Source organism: Procambarus clarkii, chromosome 8 (genome assembly GCF_040958095.1).
Source record: "Procambarus clarkii isolate CNS0578487 chromosome 8, FALCON_Pclarkii_2.0, whole genome shotgun sequence".
Taxonomy (NCBI): Eukaryota; Metazoa; Arthropoda; class Malacostraca; order Decapoda; family Cambaridae; genus Procambarus; species Procambarus clarkii.
In genome coordinates this window covers 15,748,507-15,776,185 of record NC_091157.1, presented here as the reverse complement: position 1 = coordinate 15,776,185, position 27,679 = coordinate 15,748,507, and the positions used below count along the sequence as shown (strand labels likewise).

The window sequence follows — 27,679 nt, the reverse complement described above, 5'->3', positions numbered from 1 at the left end:
CTCCCCTCTCACCACCACGGCCCTGTTCCATCATCCTTCCATTACCTCCCCTCCTATATATGCTGCCTTGTCCATCATTTCCCTCCCATGCAAACTCATCTAAACTACTCTATAGAATAACACCTTTCTCCCATCTTCCCACTACTCCTTCCCTCCCATGTTCCCTCTCCCACCCACTCTTCCCTTATACACCCTCACACACCACCCTCCCATGTTCCCTCTCCCACCCACCCTCTCTCCCAAAATACACCCTCACCCACCACTCTCCCATGTTCCCTCTCCCACCCACCCTCTCTTCCAATATATACCCAACACACCACCCTCCCATGTTGCCTCTCCCCGTATACACCCTCACCCACCACCCTCCCATGTTGCCTCTCCCCGTATACACCCTCACCCACCACCCTCCCATGTTGCCTCTCCCCGTATACACCCTCACCCACCACCCTCCCATGTTGCCTCTCCCCATATACACCCTCACCCACCACCCTCCCATGTTGCCTCTCCCCATATACACCCTCACCCACCACTCTCCCATGTTCCCTCTCCCACCCACCCTCTCTTCCAATATACACCCAACACACCACCCTCCCATGTTGCCTCTCCCCGTATACACCCTCACCCACTACCCTCCCATGTTGCCTCTCCCCGTATACACCCTCACCCACCACCCTCCCATGTTGCCTCTCCCCGTATACACCCTCACCCACTACCCTCCCATGTTGCCTCTCCCCGTATACACCCTCACCCACTACCCTCCCATGTTGCCTCTCCCCATATACACCCTCACCCACCACCCTCCCATGTTGCCTCTCCCCGTATACACCCTCACCCACTACCCTCCCATGTTGCCTCTCCCCGTATACACCCTCACCCACCACCCTCCCATGTTGCCTCTCCCCGTATACACCCTCACCCACTACCCTCCCATGTTCGCCAGTCCGTTGATGACTAATTATCATCATTAATATAAAGCTTATCCCAGTGATTAAGTGATCACGTGGTCTATCACAGCGGATTTATATTTATAAATCACACTTATGATTTATAAATATATGATTTATAAATATATTTATAAATATACTGATTTGAATAAATGAGTTCCGTTTGTCACCCCTGATTCCGGTGTTGGTCGACGGTGTTGGTCGACGGTGTTAGTCGACGGTGTTGGTCGACGGTGTTAGTCGACGGTGTTGGTCGACGGTGTTGGTCGACGGTGTTAGTCGACGGTGTTGGTCGACGGTGTTAGTCGACGGTGTTGGTCGACGGTGTTGGTGAACGGTGTTGGTCGACGGTGTTGGTCGACGGTGTTGGTCGACGGTGTTAGTCGACGGTGTTGGTCGACGGTGTTGGTCGACGGTGTTAGTCGACGGTGTTGGTCGACGGTGTTAGTCGACGGTGTTGGTCGACGGTGTTGGTCGACGGTGTTGGTCGACGGTGTTGGTCGACGGTGTTAGTCGACGGTGTTGGTCGACGGTGTTAGTCGACGGTGTTGGTCGATGGCGTTGGTCGACGGTGTTGGTCGATGGTGTTGGTCGACGGTGTTGGTCAATGGTGTTGGTCGACGGTGTTGGTCGATGGTGTTGGTCGATGGTGTTGGTCGACGGTGTTGATCGACGGTGTTGGTCGACTGTGTTGGTCGACGGTGTTGGTCGACGGTGTTGGTCGACGGTGTTGGTCGATGGTGTTGGTCGATGGTGTTGGTCGACAGTGTTGGTCGATGGTGTTGGTCGATGGTGTTGGTCGATGGTGTTGGTCGATGGCGTTGGTCGACGGTGTTGGTCGATGGTGTTGGTCGACGGTGTTGGTCAATGGTGTTGGTCGACGGTGTTGGTCGATGGTGTTGGTCGATGGTGTTGGTCGACGGTGTTGGTCGATGGTGTTGGTCGATGGTGTTGGTCGATGGTGTTGGTCGATGGTGTTGGTCGATGGTGTTGGTCGACGGTGTTAGTCGACGGTGTTGGTCGATGGTGTTGGTCGACGGTGTTGGTCGACGGTGTTGGTCGATGGTGTTGGTCGACGGTGTTGGTCGATGGTGTTGGTCGATGGTGTTGGTCGATGGTGTTGGTCGACGGTGTTGGTCGATGGTGTTGGTCGACGGTGTTGGTTGATGTTGCTGGTCGACGGTGTTGGTCGATGGTGTTGGTCGATGGTGTTGGTCGACGGTGTTGGTTGATGTTGCTGGTCGACGGTGTTGGTCGATGGTGTTGGTCGATGGTGTTGGTCGATGGTGTTGGTCGACGGTGTTGGTCGATGGTGTTGGTCGATGGTGTTGGTCGACGGTGTTGGTCGATGGTGTTGGTCGATGGTGTTGGTCGATGGTGTTGGTCGACGGTGTTGGTCGATGGTGTTGGTCGACGGTGTTGGTTGATGTTGCTGGTCGACGGTGTTGGTCGATGGTGTTGGTCGATGGTGTTGGTCGACGGTGTTGGTTGATGTTGCTGGTCGACGGTGTTGGTCGATGGTGTTGGTCGACGGTGTTGGTCGATGGTGTTGGTCGATGGTGTTGGTCGACGGTGTTGGTCGACGGTGTTGGTCGACGGTGTTGGTCGACGGTGTTGGTCGATGGTGTTTGTGGGAACCGACCTGTGAGATTTATATTTATTTAATTTATATGAATATATATAGAATTTATATTTACGTTAATTTATATACTTCGATAGCAATTTGTATAATGATAAGTGGACTGTATTTCTGCAATAATCTCAATCTCACAAATCGATCCTCTACACATTAGGGGGGGTTTATTAGTTTATATATATGCAGCCAATCAAACTACAGAATTAGACTACATACATTGAAAAGGTTCCTTATCTTATAGTACAGCAGGTTAGTCCACCAGGTATAACTAGGGTGTAGACACCAAATTATCCTCTTTGAGGTAGCTTCCATCACCCAGTAACTGGTGCACAAAATCTTGCTTCCTCGTCTTGACCTGTTAAAAGGGCGCTAGCTGTGAAGCCAGATTCTATATATGACAAGCTATATCAGAGAAAACACTGTACATGGAACAATAAAGACCTGGCTTAATTACCTTTAGTTTGAGGCTTCCACGTGCTCTAACCGGGTCACCCTATATAATGACATTAATGGCCAAAAATGAAGATACTGGGTTTCGGAAAGAACACTTAACTTGATTTGTAGACAGCGTGTTGATAATGGTACACTTCTGGTTTCCATAACACTACGTCCAAGTAAATTTAACAGGAGCCGAATTTGCTCCCGTGTGAGCCTCTGGTCTTGTATAAACAATGGCAATGTCTAACACTCCATACTACTGACGCCTGGCCGACATTGTCCAGATATGATAGGAGCCAAATTTGCTCCACACGTCTCGGAGGTGACACAACAATGGCTGCCCTCCTTCCTCCACTGACGCCTGGCTTACATTGTCCAGATTTCAGAAAGTGATAGAAGGGTCACATTTACTCTACTTTAATATTGATAATTAAGTTAATTTATATAAGATGTTTTTATGATGGTAAAGTCCAAAGACTAATGTATTTAAGAATAATTCCCACCATAATAGGTGGAGAATATAATAGTATGTGGTGATGATATCCCGTTTTCTATAGACGGTAATTCCACTACAAGTTACGTTTTCTATGGGTTACTTGTTTATACAATACAGCTATTATCTGTATGATATATTAAATGGGGTCGGATTTTCCGACAGTGTTGGTCGATGGTGTTGGTCGACGGTGTTGGTCGATGGTGTTGGTCGATGGTGTTGGTCGATGGTGTTGGTCGATGGTGTTGGTCGATGGTGTTGGTCGACGGTGTTGGTCGATGGTGTTGGTCGAGGGTGTTGGTTGATGGTGTTGGTTGATAGTGTTAGTTGATGTTGCTGGTCGATGGTGTCGGTCGATGATGTTGGTCGATGGTGTTGGTCGACGGTGTTGGTTGATGGTGTTGGTTGATAGTGTTGGTCGATGGTGTTGGTCGATGGTGTTGGTCGATGGTGTTGGTCGACAGTGTTGGTCGATGGTGTTGGTCGAGGGTGTTGGTTGATGGTGTTGGTTGATAGTGTTAGTTGATGTTGCTGGTCGATGGTGTCGGTCGATGATGTTGGTCGATGGTGTTGGTCGATGGTGTTGGTTGATGGTGTTGGTTGATAGTGTTGGTCGATGGTGTTGGTTGATGGTGTTGGTCGATGGTGTTGGTCGACGGTGTTGGTCGACGGTGTTGGTCGACGGTGTTGGTCGACGCTGTTGGTCGACGGTGTTGGTCGATGGTGTTGGTCGATGGTGTTGGTCGACGGTGTTGGTCGACGGTGTTGGTCGACGGTGTTGGTCGATGGTGTTGGTTGATGTTGCTGGTCGATGGTGTTGGTCGATGGTGTTGGTCGACTGTGTTGGTCGACGGTGTTGGTCGACGATGTTGGTTGATGGTGTTGGTTGATGTTGCTGGTCGATGGTGTTGGTCGACGGTGTTGGTCGACGGTGTTGGTCGACGGTGTTGGTCGATGGTGTTGGTTGATGTTGCTGGTCGATGGTGTTGGTCGACGGTGTTGGTCGACGGTGTTGGTCGACGGTGTTGGTCGACGGTGTTGGTCGACGGTGTTGGTCGACGATGTTGGTTGATGGTGTTGGTCGATGGTGTTGGTCGACGGTGTTGGTCGACGGTGTTGGTCGACGGTGTTGGTTGATGTTGCTGGTCGATGGTGTTGGTTGATGTTGCTGGTCGATGGTGTTGGTCGATGGTGTTGGTCGACGGTGTTGGTCGATGGTAAAATATTTGCCGGGTACAGCTGTATACTTTCATGAACGTGTCCAGTACTCTCAAAGTAACCCTATGAATAAAATCTGAAAATACAGTTCACTCGCCTTACAATTCATTTCCGTCCCGCCTGATCCACTCCTGTCCCTCCTGATCCATTCATGACCTTCCTAATCCATTACTGTCCCTCCTGATGCAGTCCTGTCCCTCCTGATCCATTCATGACCTTCCTAATCCATTACTGTCCCTCCTGATCCAGTCCTTTCCCTCCTGATCCATTCATGACCTTCCTAATCCATTACTGTCCCTCCTGATCCATTCATGTCGCTTCTCATCCATTCTTGTCCTTTCTATAATAATAATAATTTATTTAGGAAAATACATACATAGTTGCAGAGTTACAGTACAAACATTCTGTTAGATTTAAAGATAGAGGTAGTACATACAATACCTAAAGCCACTAGTACGCATAGCGTTTCGGGCAAAACGTTTCAGATCTATTCCAGTCTCTTTTGATCTCTTCCTCTCCCTCCTGATGCATTCCTGGTCCTCTTGAGCCCTTCCGATCCCTCCCGATCCATTCCTGGTACTTCTCATCCATTCCTGTCCCTTCTGATCCACTTTTTTCTCTTAATCTATTACTGTCTCCCCTGATCAATTCCTCCTGGACCATTTCTGTTCTTCCTGATTTATCCCTGTCCCTCCGGATCCATTCGTGTCTCTCCTGATCTATTACCGTCCCTCCTAATTTATTCTTGACCGTTCTTATTGTCACGGGGAATGACAAAGGGCAGAGCCTCGTCGAGCTCCCCCGGGGACACTCCGTCTCTGCTCTCTTTACTGTGGGCTCTGTACTCGCTTTCCCTCGTGATGAAGTCGGCGCTTATCCCCTGTGTACACCAGCCCCAAAACACAGAGACCTGCAGCACCTCTCGGAACTCACTAGGCTACATCCTGTCCCCAGAGTGGGAGGCAGAGCGGCAGGAGTCTACCTATGACGCCTGGTTATCCAGTTACTCCTGTCATCATCGGGAGTCTCACCTGCGCCAAGCGCGCAAGAAATTACTCCAATTCTCTACTCTGGTCCTCTTGAAACATGAGGCTACTTTCCTAGATTTCATTAAATTTTTATGCCTAAACTGAAGGGGGTCAGTACCCTACTGTCAGGCTTCATATAAATAACGTGGCATAACCGTAATGAAGGGACATATAAGCACAGCGTTTAAAACTAAAAAGAACATTTACTGACAACATAAATACATAAAATAAACAATGATTTTTCTTGGATAGCCTCAATCAAGTTTGCAATCAACGGCCGCTATCGTCCTTCATTAATATTAACTTTACTCTAGTCTCATGTATAGTATCAATGTATGGCCCTCCACGTGAGTGTATACGTATATAATAATATATTCCTACAAGTTCCCTTGGGAACACCTACTCAACAGGGCGGGGGGGGGGGGGGGGGGGGGGAGGGAAGGGCAGATTACTAAGCAAGGAAATGAAGATATCTCCAGTGATTTGTAGCTCCCATGTTTCGCCAGCTCACTGAAGTTCCATCATCACATCCTTGGCTGCTCTCTTTCGTCACACGTATCTTCTTCCTTCCTTGGATAACACATACGTGGTACAGATCCTCTCGACTCCAGCAGGACACGTCCTGTGGAGTGTCCAATGATGGTGTCAACACTATATTTACCTTGACCCTCGTCGCTCCTCGAGATGTACCTTTTCCCTGCAGCATTACGTCGGTGCCCAGTGCCCTAATTCACTGCCATGGAAGAAAATATTACGATGGTCGACTTCACTGGTTGGGTCAGTTTCGATACAGGGCGTCATCACACTCTGTTCACTATATTTATTGTCATTATAGGGTAACCAGATATTAAATTTCTGCTACACTTGCTCACCTCATCTCACTGGTTACTATAGAATTGCTTAACATCGAAGCACGATTGTTCATAGCCTATTCGTTGGCACAGTTAAATAAAGAACTCCCTTTCTAGGGTTCATAGTCGAGGTTCACTTACCTCTTTTCAGGCGAAAATCAAAAGGAGCACTTGCTTACTGTGACCTCAGTTGTCTTTTCAGTAACCTTTTCAACGGCTACACCTTGTGAATTCACACACACAAAATTGTTACTACGTTGAACGCTCACTGGGAGGGACTTTCACCAGGCTAAGAGTGTTAGTCCATTCACACTGACCCACCAAGGTCCAAATGAAGGTACTTGCAGCTCCCTTCACCGAATCTGGCATGTAATCGAGTCTCCTCCACCCTCAGCAGGTCCCATTGTCGACGATACTCATTCGACCTTATTGCAGAATGGTCTCTTTGGCGTCTCAATATGGTCAGATTCTTGTTGTCTCTCCTCTGGGCTCAACTCAGCACTTAAGATCGCCCAAGGTTACAACCTATCCATCCGAAGTCTAGCTGAACAGTGAACCGGGCTCCGCTCCCTGGCGCGGGCTCGGTGCCCGCCATTGACATCACAGAAAGCTCGTCGCAGATTGGCTGAGCATCTGAGCCCCCGCCAGTCACCTCTTACATGTTATAAGCTTAAGGCATGTGTCGCGACGTCTCACCAAGTCCCGGATGAGTTGCTGACCGCCCGGAAGCCATTTTGTTTCGTAATCTGCCACAATTTATTCCTTTATATCTCAATATTATGCAAGATTGTGTTTAAGACTCGTTCCTTCTTAACTTAAATCACAGTTTGGGCCTTTTTGCGATCTTTCTACGTGGTAAAAATGACTCTTGAGGCCGGAAAGGACTATTATTAGACGGCAATCATAACATCGCCTGGTACATTACTGTCCCACCTAATCCATTCATGTCCATTCTGATCCATTCCTGTTTCTCCTAATGCATTCCTCTCAATCCTCATCAATTTATCCCTTCTGGTCGATTTCTGTCCCTCCTGATGAATTCAGGAGGAACATCCTGAATTCACACACATCCACTCGTGTGTCTCTTGATTCATTCGTGACCCTCCAAATCCATTCCTGTGTCTTCTAATTTATTTCTGCACCTCCTGATCTGTTTCTTTCTTTTCTGATTCATTGTTGTCCCTCCTGATCTATTCCTGTCCCACCTGATTCATTTGTGTCCCTCCTGATGAATTTCTAGTCCTCCGAATAATTTCATAATTCTCCTAATCCATTATTGTCACTCTTGATCCATTCCATGCCGTTCTGATTTATTCGAAGCTCTCCTAGTCCAATGTGTGTTGTCCTGATCCACTGCTGGCCCTCTACATCCATTCGTGGTCTTCCTGCTCACTTCTCTGAGTTTTGCATCTCTATTCATTTTATATTTCATCCATACCTTCTAATGATTTCCCCGCGAGCAGCTTGTATTAAAAATCAAGCACCATATCTGATTTTGGCTCTTATTACTTTATACTGAGAGATGAGAGATGAGTTTGTCAACGTCTGTCTGTTACTTTGGGAGTAACTTTTCGCGGTGGGCGGAATAAACGGAATGATTCTGCAGTTACTGTTGAGACTTAAGTTGAGTGACTCCTTTAACCAGCATACTGGTCGATGCATCTTTTTCTGGAGGAAATAGAAAACAGCATTTGTGTTTTCTGTAACGAAATGCGAAGTGTTTCGTTCCACTCATCAGCACGATTATGGTATTACAGAGAATTATCGTCCAACTCCATGTTATTATAAAAAAAAATCCAATAATGACAGATGTAAGGTTCAAATTATGAATATTTTTATGACAGTAATTCTGCAAATGTATATAAGTAAGCCCTAATTTTACAGTGACACGAATATATATATATATTTATATATATATACATATATATATATATATATATATATATATATATATATATATATATATATATATATATATATATATATATATATATATATATGTCGTACCTAATAGCCAGAACGCACTTCTCAGCCTACTATGCAAGGCCCGATTTGCCTAATAAGCCAAGTTTTCCTGAATTAATATTTTTTCTCATTTTTTTTCTTATGAAATGATAAATCTACCCATTTCATTATGTAAGAGGTCAATTTTTTTTATTGGAGTTAAAATTAACGTTGATATATGACCAAACCTAACCAACCCTACCTAACCTAACCTAACCTATATTTATAGGTTAGGTTAGGTTAGGTAGCCGAAAAAGTTAGGTTAGGTTAGGTTAGGTAGATTAGGTAGTCGAAAAAACATTAATTCATGAAAACTTGGCTTATTAGGCAAATCGGGCCTTGCATAGTAGGCTGAGAAGTACGTTCTGGCTACTAGGTACGACATATATATATATATATATATATATATATATATATATATATATATATATATATATATATATATATATATATATATACATATATATAATTCCTGTTTCATTTTTCCTCCGTGGTCTGACATTGTCATATATATATATATATATATATATATATATATATATATATATATATATATATATATATATATATATATATATATATATATATATATATATATATATATATATGTCGTACCTAATAGCCAGAACGCACTTCTCAGCCTACTATTCAAGGCCCGATTTGCCTAATAAGCCAAGTTTTCATGAATTAATGTTTTTTCGTCTACCTAACCTACCTAACCTAACCTAACCTAGCTTTTTTTGGCTACCTAACCTAACCTTACCTATAAATATAGGTTAGGTTAGGTTAGGTAGGGTTGGTTAGGTTCGGTCATATATCTACGTTAATTTTAACTCCAATAAAAAAAAATTGACCTCATACATAGAGAAAAGGGTTGCTTTATCATTTCATAAGAAAAAAATTATAGTAAATATATTAAGTACAAGCTTGGAGTAGTTTCCTCAGAATACTTTCTGGCATGTCAAGAGGAGTACAGGCTGGATCACGATACACTCTGTCGGCTATCAGAGTGTATCGAGTGTAGAGTGTATGATAGAGTGTCGGCTATCACTCTGCCGACAGAGTGTATCGTGATCCAGCCTGTACTCCTCTTGACATGCCAGAAAGTATTCTGAGGAAACTACTCCAAGCTTGTACTAAAGAGGCACCCTTCTTGAGCCCGGATGGGCACATGTATAAGCAAGTAGATGGGGTCGCCATGGGTTCTCCCCTAGGTGTCCTGTTTGCAAACTTCTACATGGGTACCATCGAGCAAAAAGTCTTAGTCGACATGAACTTGAAACCGGCCATATACTGCAGGTATGTTGACGACATTTTTACACAGGTACCTGATGTCAGACATCTGCAGAAGCTGAAGGAGGCATTTGAGCAGAGTTCCGTGCTGCGTTTCACTTACGAGACGGAAAAGGATGGGAAGCTGCCTTTTCTAGATGTAACAGTCATGGAAAAGGGCGGAGGTTTCCACACTGCAGTCTACACTAAGGAAACAAACATAGGAATGTGCCTAAATGCCAACAGCGACTGCCCTGACAGGTACAAGAGGAGTGTTGTTAACGCATACGTCGACCGTGCTCTCAGCCACAGCTCAGAATGGAAGCACGTCGACGAAGAACTCTGTAGGGTAAGGCAGGTCCTAGTCAATAACGGCTTCTCCAATGGTTTCATCGAAGACATCATAAGAAGGAAAGTGAAAAGCCATGCAACCTCTGAAGAGACAACTAACACAACACCTATACCCCCTATTAGACTATTTTACAGGAACTTCTTTTCCACAGCTCATAAAACGGAGGAAAGGGTCCTGAAAGATATTGTTAATAGAAACGTTATCCCTACAGACAAAAATCAGAGGATACAACTGACGATTTACTATAAAACCAGAAAAACGGCCAGCCTACTCATGAGAAACTCTCCAGACACAAAACAGAACGCTTTAAAAGAGACTAATGTCGTCTATGCCTTCAAATGCCCACTTGGGGACTGTAAGCTCCAAAAAACCCAGTATATAGGCAAGACAACAACATCTCTTTCTAGGCGTTTAACGATGCATAAGCAACAGGGCTCCATTAAGGAACATATAATCTCTTCCCATAACCAAACCATCGCCAGAGAAATCCTAGTAAACAACACAGAAATCATCGATAGATACAGCGATAGCAGGCGGCTTGACGTTTGCGAGGCACTACACATCAAGAAGTCAACACCAGCAATCAACAGCCAATTATTGCACAACTATATTCTACCCACCTCAAGACTCCGCTCCAATATAGAAGCATCAAGAAATATGGACCAATAGGCTTTCTACAAACACTTCTATTCAATACCCATTGTTTCTGTTCTGTCTTGTGTTGATACTTTTAATACCCTATTAATATCCCCTCCTGTTCTGTCTTGTGTTAATGCCACATCACCCTTCCCACCTCACTCAAATGTAGATATAAAATCAGTGATACGTTCTAATCAGTTGTGTATTTGTGAAGTCTTTGAAAATGTAATAAGTTTTACGAAACGCGCCCGTGTCGCGTCAGACTAGAAATAAAAATGAATTTTGGAGAAGTGATTTTTGATTTACCTCCAACAGTGAAGCGTAATGTACGAAAGATTGAGAAAATTCGTGTTAGAATTATTAATCTTACTTTTTCGGTCATATTTAATAATATATATATATATATATATATATATATATATATATATATATATATATATATATATATATATATATATATATATATATATACATATATATATACATATATATATATACATATATATATATATTTATATATATATATATATATATATATATATATATATATATATATATATATATATATATATATATATATATATATTAAAGTTTGTGAGGGTACCACCTCTGGTGCCAATGTGGGGACCCATAGCCTCGGAGAAGAAAATAAAAAGTATTCAGAGGATACCTTGTGGTTTCTCACTGAACACTAATATTATCTTCTCCTACCACCCCCAATATATATATTTTAGTATATTTTGGTAGCAGTCTTTCTTGTAAACATAAGTTGTTGAGTATGACCGAAAAGGTAAGATTAATAATTCTAACACGAATCTTCTCAATATTTCTTGTTTTTCTTCACTGTCGGTGGTAATAAAAATAACAATTCCCAGAAATTATTTTTTTTAATTGTCTGACGCCTGAACGCGTTTCGTAATTCGTATTACATTTTCAAAGACTTAATTTACACACAAATTCTTCGTACTTATACTCTATTGGATGATGTGATATGGTACAAATGTTTTGGGTGAGGTGACAAACACAAGAAAGAACTTGAAACAATGGGTATAAATTGGATAAGTGAACATATGAATGGAAGTAATTGCAGAAGGTCTATTGGCCTATACTTCCTCTTGCTGCTTCCATATTGGTGCGGGGTCTTAAAGTAGGTAGAATATAGTTGTGCATTAATTGGCTGTTGATTGCTGGTGTTGACTTTTTGATGTGTAGTGCCTCGCTGATGTCAAGCCGCCTGCTTTCGCCGTACCTATCGATGATTTCTGTGTTTGTTAAGATTTCTCTGGTGATGATCTGGTTGTGAGAAGAGATTATGTGTTCCTTGATGGCTCCCTGTTGCTTATGCATTGTTGGTCGCCTAGAAAGAGTCGTTGTTGTCTTGCCTATACACTAATTTCTTTGGGGCTTACAGTCCCCAAGTGAGCATTTAAAGGCATAAACAACGTTGGTCTCCTTCAGAAGCAGAACGCTTTGAAGGAGACCAACGTCGTCTATGCCTTTAAATGCCCACTTGGCGACTGTAAGCGTACATCAAAACTTTCTTCAGCTTCGTGTTGTGTCTGACGAATAAGTGCTCCACGCTCGCGTTTTGTTTGAAGGGGATAATACTCTGAACTTTGTAAGCCACAGAAAGAAGAAACAGCTTCAAGCTCAACAAGCCACAGTGTAACTCACACAAGGGGCAACAGCTTCAAGTTCAACAAGCCACAGTGTAACTCACACAAGGGGCATCAGCTTCAAGCTCAACAAGCCACAGTGTAACTCACACAAGGGGCCTCAGCTTCAAGCTCAACAAGATACAATGTACGACAAAACAGGAGATGCTTCGTCACCCATAGAGGTAATAAATCCAAAAAATCGCCTTCCAATCGCAACCGGAAAAGTCAAAACATTAGTTGAAAATTCATCTGAATTAAGGAATAATGAGGGACCTCTGATTAGCCACCGGCTTCCTGTCCCACTCAGAGGCGACTACAGATGGTGTCTATTAGAATTTTCTGTCCGCATCTAGTCTATTTGGGATGGTGGCTCTCTGGTAAATTGCTGTGAATTCTCTCTTGATTAATCAACTCTCGTAATACCACTTATGAGTTGCTGATAAGGTATAAAGAGTGAGAACTTTGGCCTCCCACAGGTGGACGGCTGGACAACGTTCCCTGTGATCTGTGTCCTCACAGGCCAAGCCCCTCGCTCACTCGTGATTAATTTTCAACTTTTAATTACATTTTCCTTCCATCTCCAGTGGGTGAACTATCCTTCTCTCTTTAGTGGGTGAACTATCCTTCTCTCTTTAGTGGGTGAACTATCCTCTCTTTAGTGGGTGAACTATCCTCTCTTTAGTGGGTGAACTATCCTCTCTTCAGCGGGTGAACTATCCTCTCTTTAGGGGGTGAACTATCCTCTCTTCAGTGGGTGAACTATCCTTCTCTCTTTAGTGGGTGAACTATCCTCTCTTTAGCGGGTGAACTATCCTCTCTTCAGCGGGTGAACTATCCTCTCTTCAGCGGGTGAACTATCCTTCTCTCTTTAGTGGGTGAACTATCCTTCTCTCTTTAGTGGGTGAACTATCCTTCTCTCTTTAGTGGGTGAACTATCCTTCTCTCTTTAGTGGGTGAACTATCCTTCTCTCTTTAGCGGGTGAACTATCCTTCTCTCTTTAGCGGGTGAACTATCCTTCTCTCTTTAGTGGGTGAACCATCCTCTCTTTAGCGGGTGAACTATCCTTCTCTCTTTAGTGGGTGAACTATCCTTCTCTCTTTAGCGGATGAACTATCCTTCTCTCTTCAGCGGGTGAACTATCCTTCTCTCTTTAGCGGGTGAACTATCCTCTCTTTAGTGGGTGAACTATCCTTCTTTCTTTAGCGGGTGAACTATCCTTCTCTCTTTAGCGAGTGAACTATCCTTCTCTCTTTAGCGGGTGAACTATCCTCTCTTTAGCGGGTGAACTATCCTTCTTTCTTTAGCGGGTGAACTATCCTTCTCTCTTTAGCGGGTGAACTATCCTTCTCTCTTTAGCGGGTGAACTATCCTTCTCTCTTTAGCGGGTGAACTATCCTCTCTTTAGCGGGTGAACTATCCTCTCTTTAGCAGGTGAACTATCCTCTCTTTAGCGGGTGAACTATCCTCTCTTTAGCAGGTGAACTATCCTCTCTTTAGCGGGTGAACTATCCTTCTCTCTTTAGTGGGTGAACTATCCTCTCTTTAGCGGGTGAACTATCCTTCTCTCTTTAGCGGGTGAACTATCCTTCTCTCTTTAGCGGGTGAACTATCCTTCTCTCTTTAGTGGGTGAACTATCCTCTCTTTAGCGGGTGAACTATCCTTCTCTCTTTAGTGGGTGAACTGTCCTTCCTGCTCCAGTGGGTGATCTATCCTTCCTTCTCCAGTGAGTGATCTATCCTTCCTTCTCCAGTGAGTGATCTATCCTTCCTTCTCCAGTGGGTGATCTATCCTTCCTGCTCCAGTGGGTGAACTGTCCTTCCTGCTCCAGTGGGTGATCTATCCTTCTTGCTCCAGTGGGTGATCTATCCTTCCTTCTCCAGTGGGTGATCTATCCTTCCTGCTCCAGTGGGTGATCTATCCTTCGAGCCCATAACCAACCAAAATGTTTACTAACAAACTCATACCCAACTAAAATACTTACAAACCCATGACCTACCAAAAAATTAACTAATCAGTCAATTTTTGTTGCAAAAATTAATTTTAATATTTTCTAAGTCGTCCAATAAGGTAACAAAAATCAAATTTGCCGTGAGGAAGAAAGGAGGGACAAGAACCTGGATACAAATGTAATTGATCGTATTACTGAACCACGCGGTTCCACATGGAGGAGGAACGGGAAGTTGTTCACCACCGCACTTAACCTGTCTTTCCTACTGATCACACACACAACCACAACAGACCCGTGAAACACACGGATTATCCACACACTGAAGCTCGGTGTTATTCCCACATTATTCTGCCAAACAAACTCATCTAACTTTTGCTTCCAACTCTGCTCAGTTAATTATATTTTATTGTCTTATGCTGACTGTAATTCACAGACTATGCAAATTACCTTGCCCTCATGTAACATTTAGGTAATCTATGTGTGGTCACTGTAATTTTGTGCTGTATTTTGTCATTTTCAATCTCATAACTGTAATTACAGTTACAAATTAATTACAATAAGGCTACAATTTTTAACGGCTCTGCACATGTTCTGTCCTGCCAGGACTGTGGTGATTGAAATGAGTCCGTTATAGATACGACTTTTATACCTGAAACACAGACAGTTTGTGTACCATGAAGATCAGTAACACCACCAAGTGTGACCTGTGTGACACATCACCAAGTGTATCCTGTGTGCCACACCAAGTGTAACCTGTGTGACAACACCAAGTGTTACCTGTGTGACACACCACCAAGTGTTACCTGTGTGACACACCACCAAGTGTAACCTGTGTGCCACACCAAGTGTAACCTGTGTGCCACACCAAGTGTAACCTTTGTGCCACAACAAGTGTAACCTGTGTGCCACACCGCCAAGTGTAACCTGTGTGCCACACCACCAAGTGTAACCTGTGTGCCACAACAAGTGTAACCTATGTGCCACGCCACCAAGTGTAACCTATGTAACAACTTAACTGTGCATAGTTGTGTGTTCTTGTCAAATACATTGGTTAATTATAGATGCAGGTGTGCAGACCAACAGTATGGAGTGACAGGGTAGGATACGAACGGCTGTGAGATACCACCTCAGTGCTAGAGAAAGGATTAAAGATGTCACGTGTAATGCATGTAGAGTTCCATCTTGAGGTTGTCATTTCAAAGAATAGCCTCTGTGTACTCCTTAATTGTATGCTGAAGGAAGGATGGAAGGAGTGAAGAAGTATAAAGGCAGGAATTATTATCAGCCGGGAATTTAGTACATTGACAGAGTGGTTTGACATTTGAGGCGGCACCACGTACCTGAGCCAGGTCACCAGTGAGGCAGCCTCTCCCCCCCCCCCCTACCTTCACTCTCCCTCTCCTCGAAGACTCCATCTTAATTATTGCCATGTGTAAGGTTATTACTTAGTTTTGAGAATATTGTATATCGGAGACTTTCTCCAGGCTATTCACAAAGAAAGGAGCTACGTAGTAGTTCCTTCTAAAGTGACTAGGATTCTGGGACAAGTGCAGATGACTCATTTAGAATATGAGGACTAGTTTCTGGAAGATGAATGACACAGTCTCGGCTCAGTACCAGCCTCCGCGGTGATAAATGACTACCGAACAACTGGTAAATTCATTAAACTAGAAGTAATTCGGCTGCTATTCAATAGTGTAATTAATAAAGAACATAGTTAAAGTACCAATGTAATTTGTCATCAGTTTTGGAATAATGATTCAATCACCTTAAGTGACAAGGGTTTATTAGTTAGCCTTGATAATTAGGGATGTTAATGAGGTATAGCAACCAGCCAGGGCCAGTTTGCTTGCTGGAGATCAAGGACAAGAGAGATGAGTGTGGCTGACAGAGATCCAGGGCTCAACACTTCCTCCAGAGGCAAGGCTTAACATCTGGTCTGGGCTTGTGAATAAGGTAACATGTGTTGAATTAAGTGCAGTTTAGAGTAAACTACAGTAAATAACCATTGCCTTAGATAGGGATATTTCAGTGTTAGGGAGTCTTCAATTATAACTTCGTGTATAATAAATTGCATTGAATTAATGTTGTTCAGTGAGGTTTTCCCCATTCACATATCTTTATTGTTGAAAACACGAGCCTGTTATTCAGTAACTTTCCTTTGAGCTTTGCAAGCATCCCTTAATCTATTTAACATATTAGTCACTTTTATTGATTTGTACCGCACTTAACGTAAACTCTATCCCCCCCCCTTCAATTAAAGATAGATGTCCTTTCAGAAACGCTATACTAATTAGAAGCTTCCTGCTTTGCAGTCAATTAGTCAATTAGGGTAATTTTTCAGTGGGTTTTAAAGTCAGGATGGTGGCAGCATTTATTAAAGTCTCTAAAGAATTGTTTGCAACTGATAAGTACAGTGTCCTTGTTTTGTGGTGCCTTGGTCATCAGTCAGCAAGTGTAACCTATGTGCCACATCATAAAATGTAACCTATGTGCCACACCACCAAATGTAGCCTATGTGCCACACCACCAAGAGTAGCCAATGTGCCACACCACCAAGTGTAACCTGTGTGCCACACCACCAAGTGTAACCTGTGTGCCACACCACCAAGTGTAACCTGTGTGCCACACCACCAAGTGTAGCCAATGTGCCACACCACCAAGTGTAACCTGTGTGCCACACCACCAAGTGAAGCCAATGTGCCACACCACCAAGTGTAACCTATGTGCCACACCACCAAGTGTAACCTATGTGCCACACCACCAAGTGTAATCTATGTGCCACACCACCAAGTGTAATCTATGTGCCACACCACCAAGTGTAGTCAATGTGCCCCACCACCAAGTGTAACCTATGTGCCACACCAAGTGTAGCCAATGTGCCCCACTACCAAGTGTGACCTATGTGCCACACCACCAAGTGTAACCTATGTGCCCCACTACCAAGTGTAACCTATGTGCCACACCACCAAGTTTAACCTATGAGTCACACACTTCCAAGTTTAACATATGTGCCACATCACCAATTGTAACCTATGTGCCACACCAATTGTAACCTGTGTGCCATACAACAAAATGTAACCTATGTGCCACACCAACAAGTGTAACCTATGTGTCACATCACCAAGTGTAACCTATGTGCCACACCAAGTGTAACCTATGTGTCACACCAAGTGTAACTTATGTGTCACACCAAGTGTAACCTATGTGTCACACCAAGTGTAACCTATGTGTCACACCAAGTGTAACCTATGTGTCACACCAAGTGTAACCTATGTGTCACACCAAGTGTAACCTATGTGTCACACCAAGTGTAACCTATGTGTCACACCAAGTGTAACCTATGTGTCACACCAAGTGTAACCTATGTGTCACACCAAGTGTAACCTATGTGTCACACCAAGTGTAACTTATGTGTCACACCAAGTGTAACCTATGTGTCACACCAAGTGTAACCTATGTGTCACACCAAGTGTAACCTATGTGTCACACCAAGTGTAACCTATGTGTCACACCAAGTGTAACCTATGTGTCACACCAAGTGTAACCTATGTGTCACACCAAGTGTAACCTATGTGTCACACCAAGTGTAACCTATGTGTCACACCAAGTGTAACCTATGTGTCACACCAAGTGTAACCTATGTGTCACACCAAGTGTAACCTATGTGTCACACCAAGTGTAACCTATGTGTCACACCAAGTGTAACCTATGTGTCACACCAAGTGTAACCTATGTGTCACACCAAGTGTAACCTATGTGTCACACCAAGTGTAACCTATGTGTCACACCAAGTGTAACCTATGTGTCACACCAAGTGTAACCTATGTGTCACACCAAGTGTAACCTATGTGTCACACCAAGTGTAACCTATGTGTCACACCAAGTGTAACCTGTGTTGTAACACTAGCAACAAGTCACCATTGTAACGTTTGCCACAAACACTGCCGCTGCCACTGAAACATTTATGACAATCCAGTACTGCTTCTATTGTACAACTATGGTAACACTCACTGTATCTAACCTAGCTAAATCATTACAATCAAAAGCCATAAGTCAATTACATAAAATAATAAAGTAAGTACTATAATAACATATAAAGTAAGTACTGACCACAGTGAACAAATTAATCCCTACTGTCAATGGTTGGCAGTCCAGCAAGTCTCTCCTTGATGGACTGCCTCATCTGGAAAGAACAAAAGATCTTATCCTACCATGATAGGCTAAAGGAAAATATCTCTAACTTCACAAAAATAAAATTTATCTAGAATCACTGGATGGCTTTCGCCACCAATGTGTGTTCCTTCTAGAACCACTTAATACATCTAGGTTCAAAAGTTCTGAAGTCTTCAAAAATCAGGAGAGGAACACTTAACTCAAAGCAGTTCCTAGTGTTTCACTCAAAATCTGTGGTAATTTTCTCCCACAGCGTCCGAACCAATGTTTACTACATAGTTCCACAACTGAGTCAACGTTTTCTAGAGAACTTTACTAGACACTCTTCATTGCATTCCTTCTAAACAGCTTTTCTAGAGATTGTCTTACATTTTCTAGATTTGGACAATTATTATTTTCTAGTCCCCAATTTTCTAGATTTCCAATTTTCTAGATTTCCAATTTTCTAGATTTCCAATTTTGTAAATTTCCAATTTTCCAGATTTCTGATTTTCTAGATTTCTGATTTTCTAGATTTCTGATTTTATAGATTTCCGAATTTTCAGATTTCTAGAGTCACATTTGTAAATATTTAGATTTTCTTACATGGAAGGAATCGTTATAAAACCCCCTTGTACATATCAGTTTTACTTATTGTTAACACTCTCATATATTTCTGTACTTTCACTGTTCTTGTTTATTTATCTAAATCTTACTAAGTATTTTCTATATTAACGTCTTCACGTTGATCTTCTTAACTGGCTAACTGTAGTTGAAGCGTTGATCCAGTGACTACCTGTTGATTCTTTTAGATGATCTTCTTCCCTTTGAACATCTTTCTGGCTTCCGCTGGTGGGAATGAAACTACCACCCGACAGATACCTCCGCGTAGAGCCGAGCTCTGAGTGACAGGTGACAGCTGTTTACGGCCTGTCGCTTCTGGGTGAACCCCACGACAGACACGTAGCTCATAACTCATCTCGTAGCTCGCAAGCAGCCATGATGAATGAGACTGTTAGAAACGTGTGTCCAACAGCAGAACAGAGCTTCGATGTACAATGGTGTCTCGCTACAGGAGTGGACATCGAGCGGCGTTGAAGTTGATTGGCAGGATAGGTGGGTCCCGAATTCCGCTCCTGGGTGACGTCACTTTCCGGTGTTTGTCACAGTACTACTGGGCCGAAACACGTTTCGTGCATACCCTGGTGATAGTACACGTGTGCACTCTGATGGCGAGTCAACCGCGCTCTGTAGGGAGACCATACCTTTGGTACGTTACCCTTCCAGTTGCATCAGATTACGTATCCATAGATAATGACAGGGGGCTTGGTGAGTAGCCTGACCCACTGTGATTTTAATGGTTGACATCTGATGTCTGCTCTGTGTAGATAGCATATTCGGGTCTGGACAGCCTCGTTAGTGACGTGAGGTGTTGGCCGGGTGATTGGAGTAATTATCACCCACCCAGATAACCAATTGACGAGTTACTGGGTCGGGGGTGGAGGAGGATTTTCTGTAACGGACCTTTCCGATCTTATCGGAAGGGACAGCCAAGCTAATCCCCACTGACCTCAATCATGGTTTCACATGTGACTGGACCGGCTGGACCGGGTGTGCAATCAGACCTGGGAAAGGCAGACAACAAACAACTGGCGGAAGCAAGGATTATGCTCTGGGTTTTTAAAGGCAGAAAACCCCCCAGAGCAAGGTAAAGTCTGCTACCTGAGTCATGCACAATTAGTAAATCCAACCCATTACTTCTTCAGGAATTTATGAACTCTATTAACTTAACTAAGGAAGTTAATTAACCTCTACTGCATAGCCCGAGATCTTGTTACAATGGAGTAACACGACTGAACTTGACTACTGATGAGAGTTGACAGGTCATCCTCTGCGTCTGACTCAATACTTGAACTATTAGTTAGCTCAGTTGGGTCAGGAATCAGAATTGCTGAAGCCAGTTCTAGTTCCTCCCTAGCCGGATATGGCTTTCATTTGTTAATATGTATAGTCCTTTCACTTGGTCTTCAAATACACCTTTAATAACAAAATTAACAGGGCCTGTTCTCTTAATTACTCTATAAGGGCCCCGCCATCTATCTTGAGGTTATCTTGAGATGATTTCGGGGCTTTAGTGTCCCCGCGGCCCGGTCCTCGACCAGGCCTCCACCCCAAGGAAGCAGCCCGTGACAGCTGACTAACACCCAGGTACCTATTTTACTGCAATCTAGGTGTAAGCTTCCAACTCTAATTGGCAGGTGCCACGTCATTTACTCTCAACACGAGGCTGCCCTCTGTCAACCCGAGAGGTAATACTTTCCTGTCAAAATACTGAGCATAACGATCCAGTGCAGTTTTTGGAAGCTTCGGCTGAGATTTTCCAAGCATTTTTACTTTTAATGCAGCCTTCTGAAGGATAATCCTCTCTGTACACAACATTATGTCTGTTAAGCAGACCTGATGGGAAGTTACATGAATGTCCCGTGAAAAACAAAAGGGAATGGGTGTTAATTGACTGATGGATAACAGTATTCAAAGCTAGCTGCACATGAGGTAGTTGTTCATTCCAAATAGCCGCACCATGCTCTGCAAGAATTGCAATCATATCTTTAAGGGTCTGGAAGACAAAAACATATTCGAATTATATGAAAATTTCATAAAAATGTTATACAAAACTCCCATTATTTGGCATTAGCGTCGTAAAAGTTTCATTCCAATATGTTAAGAAATGGATCTAAGTTATATAAACCACTGCTAATGTTCAAATTACTTTCTTTTGTGATCTGTATCAAAGCAGATTCAATTATGTTTCTGTTATAGGTGCTTTTACAATTCGTTATTGAAGAAGCCATCTCCCAATCAATTTGGTGAGCATCTTCTGACAGATGAACAAACAAAGCATTAGACAATTGGCCATGTCTTACAGAGTATTTATGTTGCGAAATTTTACATTACAAATCTTTAGATGTTTCCCCAACATAGAACTTATTACAGTCTTTACAAGGTAATTTGAACATTAGCAGTGGTTTATATAACTTAGATCCATTTTTAATAGATCAATTAAAGAGCGATTTAAGTAGGATCATTGGAATACATTTGTCTCACTAATTCAGTGTAAATATTTACTATCTTATGCTATGATTATCCATGTGTGGGCCTGTGTGTGGTTATGTATGGGAGCTGCATCGGATGGGCCAATAGGCCCTCTGCAGTTTTTGTGCGGCTGAAATTTGTGTCCACTTATTGTTCCTCACCTCACTCCACCATTCTCTCCTGCCTATTTATGTCCAGTAGTCGACCTGTAAAACCACTCCTTCTGAAGATGTATTAATATACGAAAGTACTTAAGGAAATTCCTGTTTCAATTTTCCTCCGTGGTCTAACACTCTCATATATATATAAATATATATATATATATATATATATATATATATATATATATATATATATATATATATATATATATATATATATATATATATATATATATATATATGTCGTACCTAGTAGCCAGAACGCACTTCTCAGCCTACTATGCAAGGCCCAATTTGCCTAATAAGCCAAGTTTTCATGAATTAATGTTTTTTCGACTACCTAACCTACCTAACCTAACCTAACCTAACTTTCTCGGCTACCTAACCCAACCTAACCTATAAAGATAGGTTAGGTTAGGTTAGGTAGGGTTGGTTAGGTTCGGTCATATATCTACGTTAATTTTAACTTCAATAAAAAAAAATTGACCTCATACATAATGAAATGGGTAGCTTTATTATTTCATAAGAAAAAAATTTGAGAAAATATAATAATTCATGAAAACTTGGCTTATTAGGTAAATCGGGCCTTGCATAGTAGGCTGAGAAGTGCGTTCTGGCTACTAGGTACGACATATATATATATATATGTCGTACCTAGTAGCCAGAACTCACTTCTCAGCCTACTATGCAAGGCCCGATTTGCCTAATAAGCCAAGTTTTCATGAATTAATGTTTTTTCGTCTACCTAACCTACCTAACCTAACCTAACCTAGCTTTTTTGGCTACCTAACCTAATCTTACCTATATATATAGGTTAGGTTAGGTTAGGTAGGGTTGGTTAGGTTCGGTCATATATCTACGTTAATTTTAACTCCAATAAAAAAAAATTGACCTCATACATAGTGAAAAGGGTAGCTTTATCATTTCATAAGAAAAAAATTATAGTAAATATATTAATTCAGGAAAACTTGGCTTATTAGGCAAATCGGGCCTTGAATAGTAGGCTGAGAAGTGAGTTCTGGCTACTAGGTACGACATATATATATATATATATATATATATATATATATATATATATATATATATATATATATATATATATATATATATACATTGCGCTATGCCAATATCTGTTATTTCGACCAATGTCCAACAATTTAATTTTTTATGGGGATTTTTTTTTTTAGTTTTTTTCGTCTTTGTTGTGATTTTGTTGTGTATTCTACGACTTGGAGAATACATACCCGTCACTGAGGACGCGAAGATAGAACGGAATTGGTTAAGGTGTAAATCTGCCACAGGTGGCAGAACTTATGACATTTTTGGGGGGGCCGAGTTATTTACAGATTTTAAAACTCTATTTTCTTTGTTTGGGTGTATTGATGATTGAGGGACCAGATTAGGGCTTAATTATTTATATATAGATTGCAATATATCCCCTAAATCATTATAATTATCCCTATATTTAGTTTTTTTTTGGTTTTACTTTTACTTTATTTCAACACATATTGACCTACAACTTTCACATATTCGAGTACAAATGCCAAGGAGTGTTGTTCAACACTTTTTGGCATTTGAATGTTAAACACATTCAAGAACATTCACAAATTAGAAATACCATATTCGATGTCGATAATTTCAAATTCAATTATCTCTTAAACTGGAATTTCAACTTTGAAACGACTTCAATAATCCAGTTTCTGACCGTTTCTCACCATCTTTACATATTATGTACATAATTCTTAGTTCTATGGTTTCCATAGGTGCGTTTATTCATAAACCCATAACTTTGGGAGTTATACGTTTTTGCATCTATATTTTGCACATATTTTGAAGGCCACATTGACTATTTTTTTTTACAATAAACTATACTCTCAAACTAAATTTTCTATAATAGAAAATGAACGTTGTATGGCATTCTGAGCCCATAACGAGTAAAATAAAAATTGGTGAAGTATTAAATTCGTCAGCTTAATCTGAAATTGTGAGATTTTCAAGGTTTAAAATATTTTTTTCCTGTTCATGTTATGATATTAATCCAATATGAAAAAATGGAGCATTTGCCATGTAAATTATGCACAAACAATATGAGAGTGTTTGAGGAAGGTTGAGAAATTATCGACCCGGCTCCTTATCTGAACGATTGGTTCATTTCGTCATTCAATTCGCCTGAGGGTGGTAACCTGTTGTCAAGGCTGTAGTGGTCTCTAAAATGTTACAAACCTCTTTAAAAAAGTTACCAACAAATTCCTGACCTCGGTCAGAATCTAATACTTTAGGGGGACCAAATACAGTTACAAACCTACACAAAAAAGTGTCTGCAACAGTACGAGGATCCTTCTGATGTATAGCAATCAATATAGTGTACCTGGACAGATGGTCCATTAATAACAAAGCGTATCTATTGACTGAGTGACTGCTATGTAGATCAATCAAATCAGCTTCTACCCAATCTAAAGGTTCAGAAGTTTCTGGGAATTCTTGCAGTGGGGCTTGTATCTTAGGGGGTATCTTTCCTTTTTTGACAAATCTGACATGACTTAACATATTTAATTACATTTGACAACATTCCTGGAACATAGAGCAACGAATTTGGTTTCATATATGTTTTATAAATACTCAGATGACCCGCAATTTTAGACACATGCGCAAGTTTCAACGCTGATGATCTTAATGCATCTGGAATAACGAGCTGAAATACTGCAAGATCTTTCTGGGCATTTACAAAATACAGTACACTTTCTTTGAGTTCAAAATTATTTATTGACATTATGTTTCCTTGGTGGATATTTACCTCCTTCCAAGTGTTCCATAATTTATTTCCACCCAGGTTCGTTCATCTGGAATTCTCTTATTTTGTCAATAAGAATAGACTCGATATTAGCCTTCACCTTAATAAAGGCGATGTTCCTACACAAAGTATCTGGCACAACATATGATGGACCAGGCTTGTATAGCAATTGAAATGAGTGTATGCCAACAGTTCATGGGACCAGCGTGACATCTGCGGGCACCTATTTTTTTTCTGAAATAAGTATATGTGTGAGAGCTCTGTGATCAGTATAGATTACAAAACGATGCTGGAATAGATACGGTTCACAGTATCTACCGCTCTCCACGATTGCAAACGCTTTCTTATCCGTAGCAGAGTATCGCACTTCAGGGCCCTTCACTTTCCTAATGAAATACACCACCGGATGAGGATGGATCTCAGAATCTCGCTGCATTAAACAGCTGCCTATGGCAATGTCACTGGTGTCAGTGAGTACTTCCCACTCTTTATCAAAGTCAGGCACGGCTAATACTGAGGTGGTGATAAGTTGTCCTTTGATTTTTAAATATGCCACATCATGTTCTGGTTTCCAAACAAATTAAAAAAAAATTCTTTGTAAGGTCAGTCAAAGGTGCTGATATACAAGCACTCCCCACACTGTGGTGACTGTAGTACCCAGCTGCCCCAAGAATCCTGCAAACGCCCTCTGCTGTCCTTGGGGTAGGCATATCAGCAAAGGCCTGGCATGAATCCGGGTCAGTAAGGATCCCGTCTGTGCTCACCCGGAACTTCAGAAACTTGAATTTGTGAGATGCCCGATTGCATTCCTGAACATTTAACTTAAACCCAGCCTTATCTAATTATGTGTCTCGGTCAAGACCCGTACGTGCTCATCAAACGACCTGGAGTAAACCACTACGTCATCCAGGTACGTTAACGAGTGCCTACCCAAGACTAGACTGAGGAAGTAAATTAGCCCTCTGAAATGAAGGGGGCAGTCTTTAGTCTAATAAGCATGTGCTTTAACTGGTAAGTGTGCACACATCAGAGAAAGCTGTATTTTCTCTGTCCTTATTCACCACCGGTGGATAAGGACAGTCAGTAATCTACCAACTACCTGAAGGGTAGTACCTGGTGGGATGTGATGCCACTTTAATGAACCTGACTGACCGTGATGGACAAGTCTGCTTAGGCGAGGTATGCAACGCACATCACTTTTTATTGGTGACTGGAAGAGACTTAAATAACAACTTGGGTAATTAATGTTGTATTTCTGCTTCTTAATTGAAGCAACAATTGGTGAATGGTGAGCAAATTTAACGGGGAATGGTCAGCAAATTTAACGGGGAATGGTCAGCAAATTTAACACGTTGCCCAACCACAACCTGCAGTGTCTTGCACCCTTTTGAGCAGACAGAGTAAGAAAATTGGTTCAAGAAATCCGTTCCAATTATCACCAGGGGAATGCACCTGGAATGCAATTATCACCAGGTATCACCAGGGGAATGCAAGATTATGGACATCCGTATATGTACGAGGATGTGACTCACCATTACTTATTTCAAAATCAATGGTGTCTTGACCCAAGATGTCAATGTGCTAAGATGTCATTAACTACTGTTGATTTTCTCACAACGCTTAAGGCGAGAATGTTTCAATTTGCTGAAGGCTGAATTTTTAATTAGTGTGGCTTGACTTCTGGTGTCCACGATTCTCAAACCATCAGTCTACACCTCAAAAGTAGGTCTGTCATCATGAACGCTGACCTGTCCTGGTTCAACACTAACCTATGCACTTGTGCAGACATTCCTGAAATGACCGTTGCCATGACAATTCCAGCATATCTCATTACGAATGTTGCGTCATCCAGAAGCACACTTGCCACTTTACGAGCTACTTCACGGGAGCCAACACTGTGAAGGGGGGAGGGGGAACAGGGCGGTGGAGGGGAGGTGGCGGGTTGGGGACATGACGGGGAGGGGGAGGGTTTAGTGGAGGGCGCTTGGCTGAGGTTAAAAGAGTTTGGGGCTGGGCAGGAAGGGGAAGGGAGAAAGGGGAGGGGGTAGGGCAGAAGGTAAAAGAGAGAGGGAGGATGGAGAGGAATTGAGAGGTTTTTGTAACCTACACAAGAGTCGTTGTAGATGGTGAACGGTATACGACTACCCCGGCAACCCGTTCTCGCGCTTTCTTTAGTCAATATTGACTTATTAAATACGTGCATATGTGACATACTAAGCATACTAGTTTACCTTGAAAAGCTTCATAGAAAACACCGACCTTACCTAACCTTCTTAGTATGTTAAGATAAGCATATTATTGCTTCGTAATTACAATTATTAATTAACCTATACCTATAATAGGTTAAGTAAGCATCTTATTGCTTCGTAATTACAATTATTACTTAACCTATACCTATAATAGGTTAAGTAATAATTGTAATTACGAAGCAATAAGATGCTTATCTTAACAAACTTAGAAGGTTAGGTAAGGTCAGTGTTTTCTATGAAGCTTTTCAAGGTAAACTAGTATGTTTAGTATGTCACATATGCACGTATTTAATAAGTCAATATTGACTATACGAAAGTGCGAGAACGGGTTGCGGGAGGACACTGGGAATAGGTGCTTGAGGCTTCGAGGCCGGCTAGCCTGCCCCCACCGCTCCCTACCAGGGGAAGACTACCACCGCTCCCTACCAGGGGAAGACTACCACCGCTCCCTACCAGGGGAAGACTACCACCGCTCCCTACCAAGGGAAGACTACCACCGCTCCCTACCAGGGGAAGACTACCACCGCTCCCTACCAGGGGAAGACTACCAAACATTAGTGTCTGATGATTGCTGGTGCTAATAACACAACATAACCTACACAGAGTACTAGGGACTCACTGTAAGACTCTCTAACAAGAAGAGATATCCTAAAGGAATCACCAGCTTCAGGCAGCAACTACAGCAAGGAGAGTGGTGGGATCGTAACTTGACCCCCACGGGCCCCTGACCCCCACGGGCCCCTGACC

General features: G+C 42.3%; 1 protein-coding gene across 1 annotated transcript; it reads right to left on the bottom strand.

Annotated features, from left to right (window-relative positions):
- Positions 1–1,453: 1,453 nt before the first annotated feature.
- Positions 1,454–25,490, bottom strand: LOC138359747 (uncharacterized). Its single transcript, XM_069319402.1, has 4 exons — positions 25,448–25,490; positions 25,002–25,247; positions 7,268–7,354; positions 1,454–2,586 (listed from the first exon to the last, which is right to left on the bottom strand). Exons 1-4 carry the CDS (start codon positions 25,488–25,490, stop codon positions 1,454–1,456), a joined length of 1,509 nt encoding a protein of 502 aa, XP_069175503.1.
- Between the last annotated feature and the right edge of the window lie 2,189 nt (positions 25,491–27,679).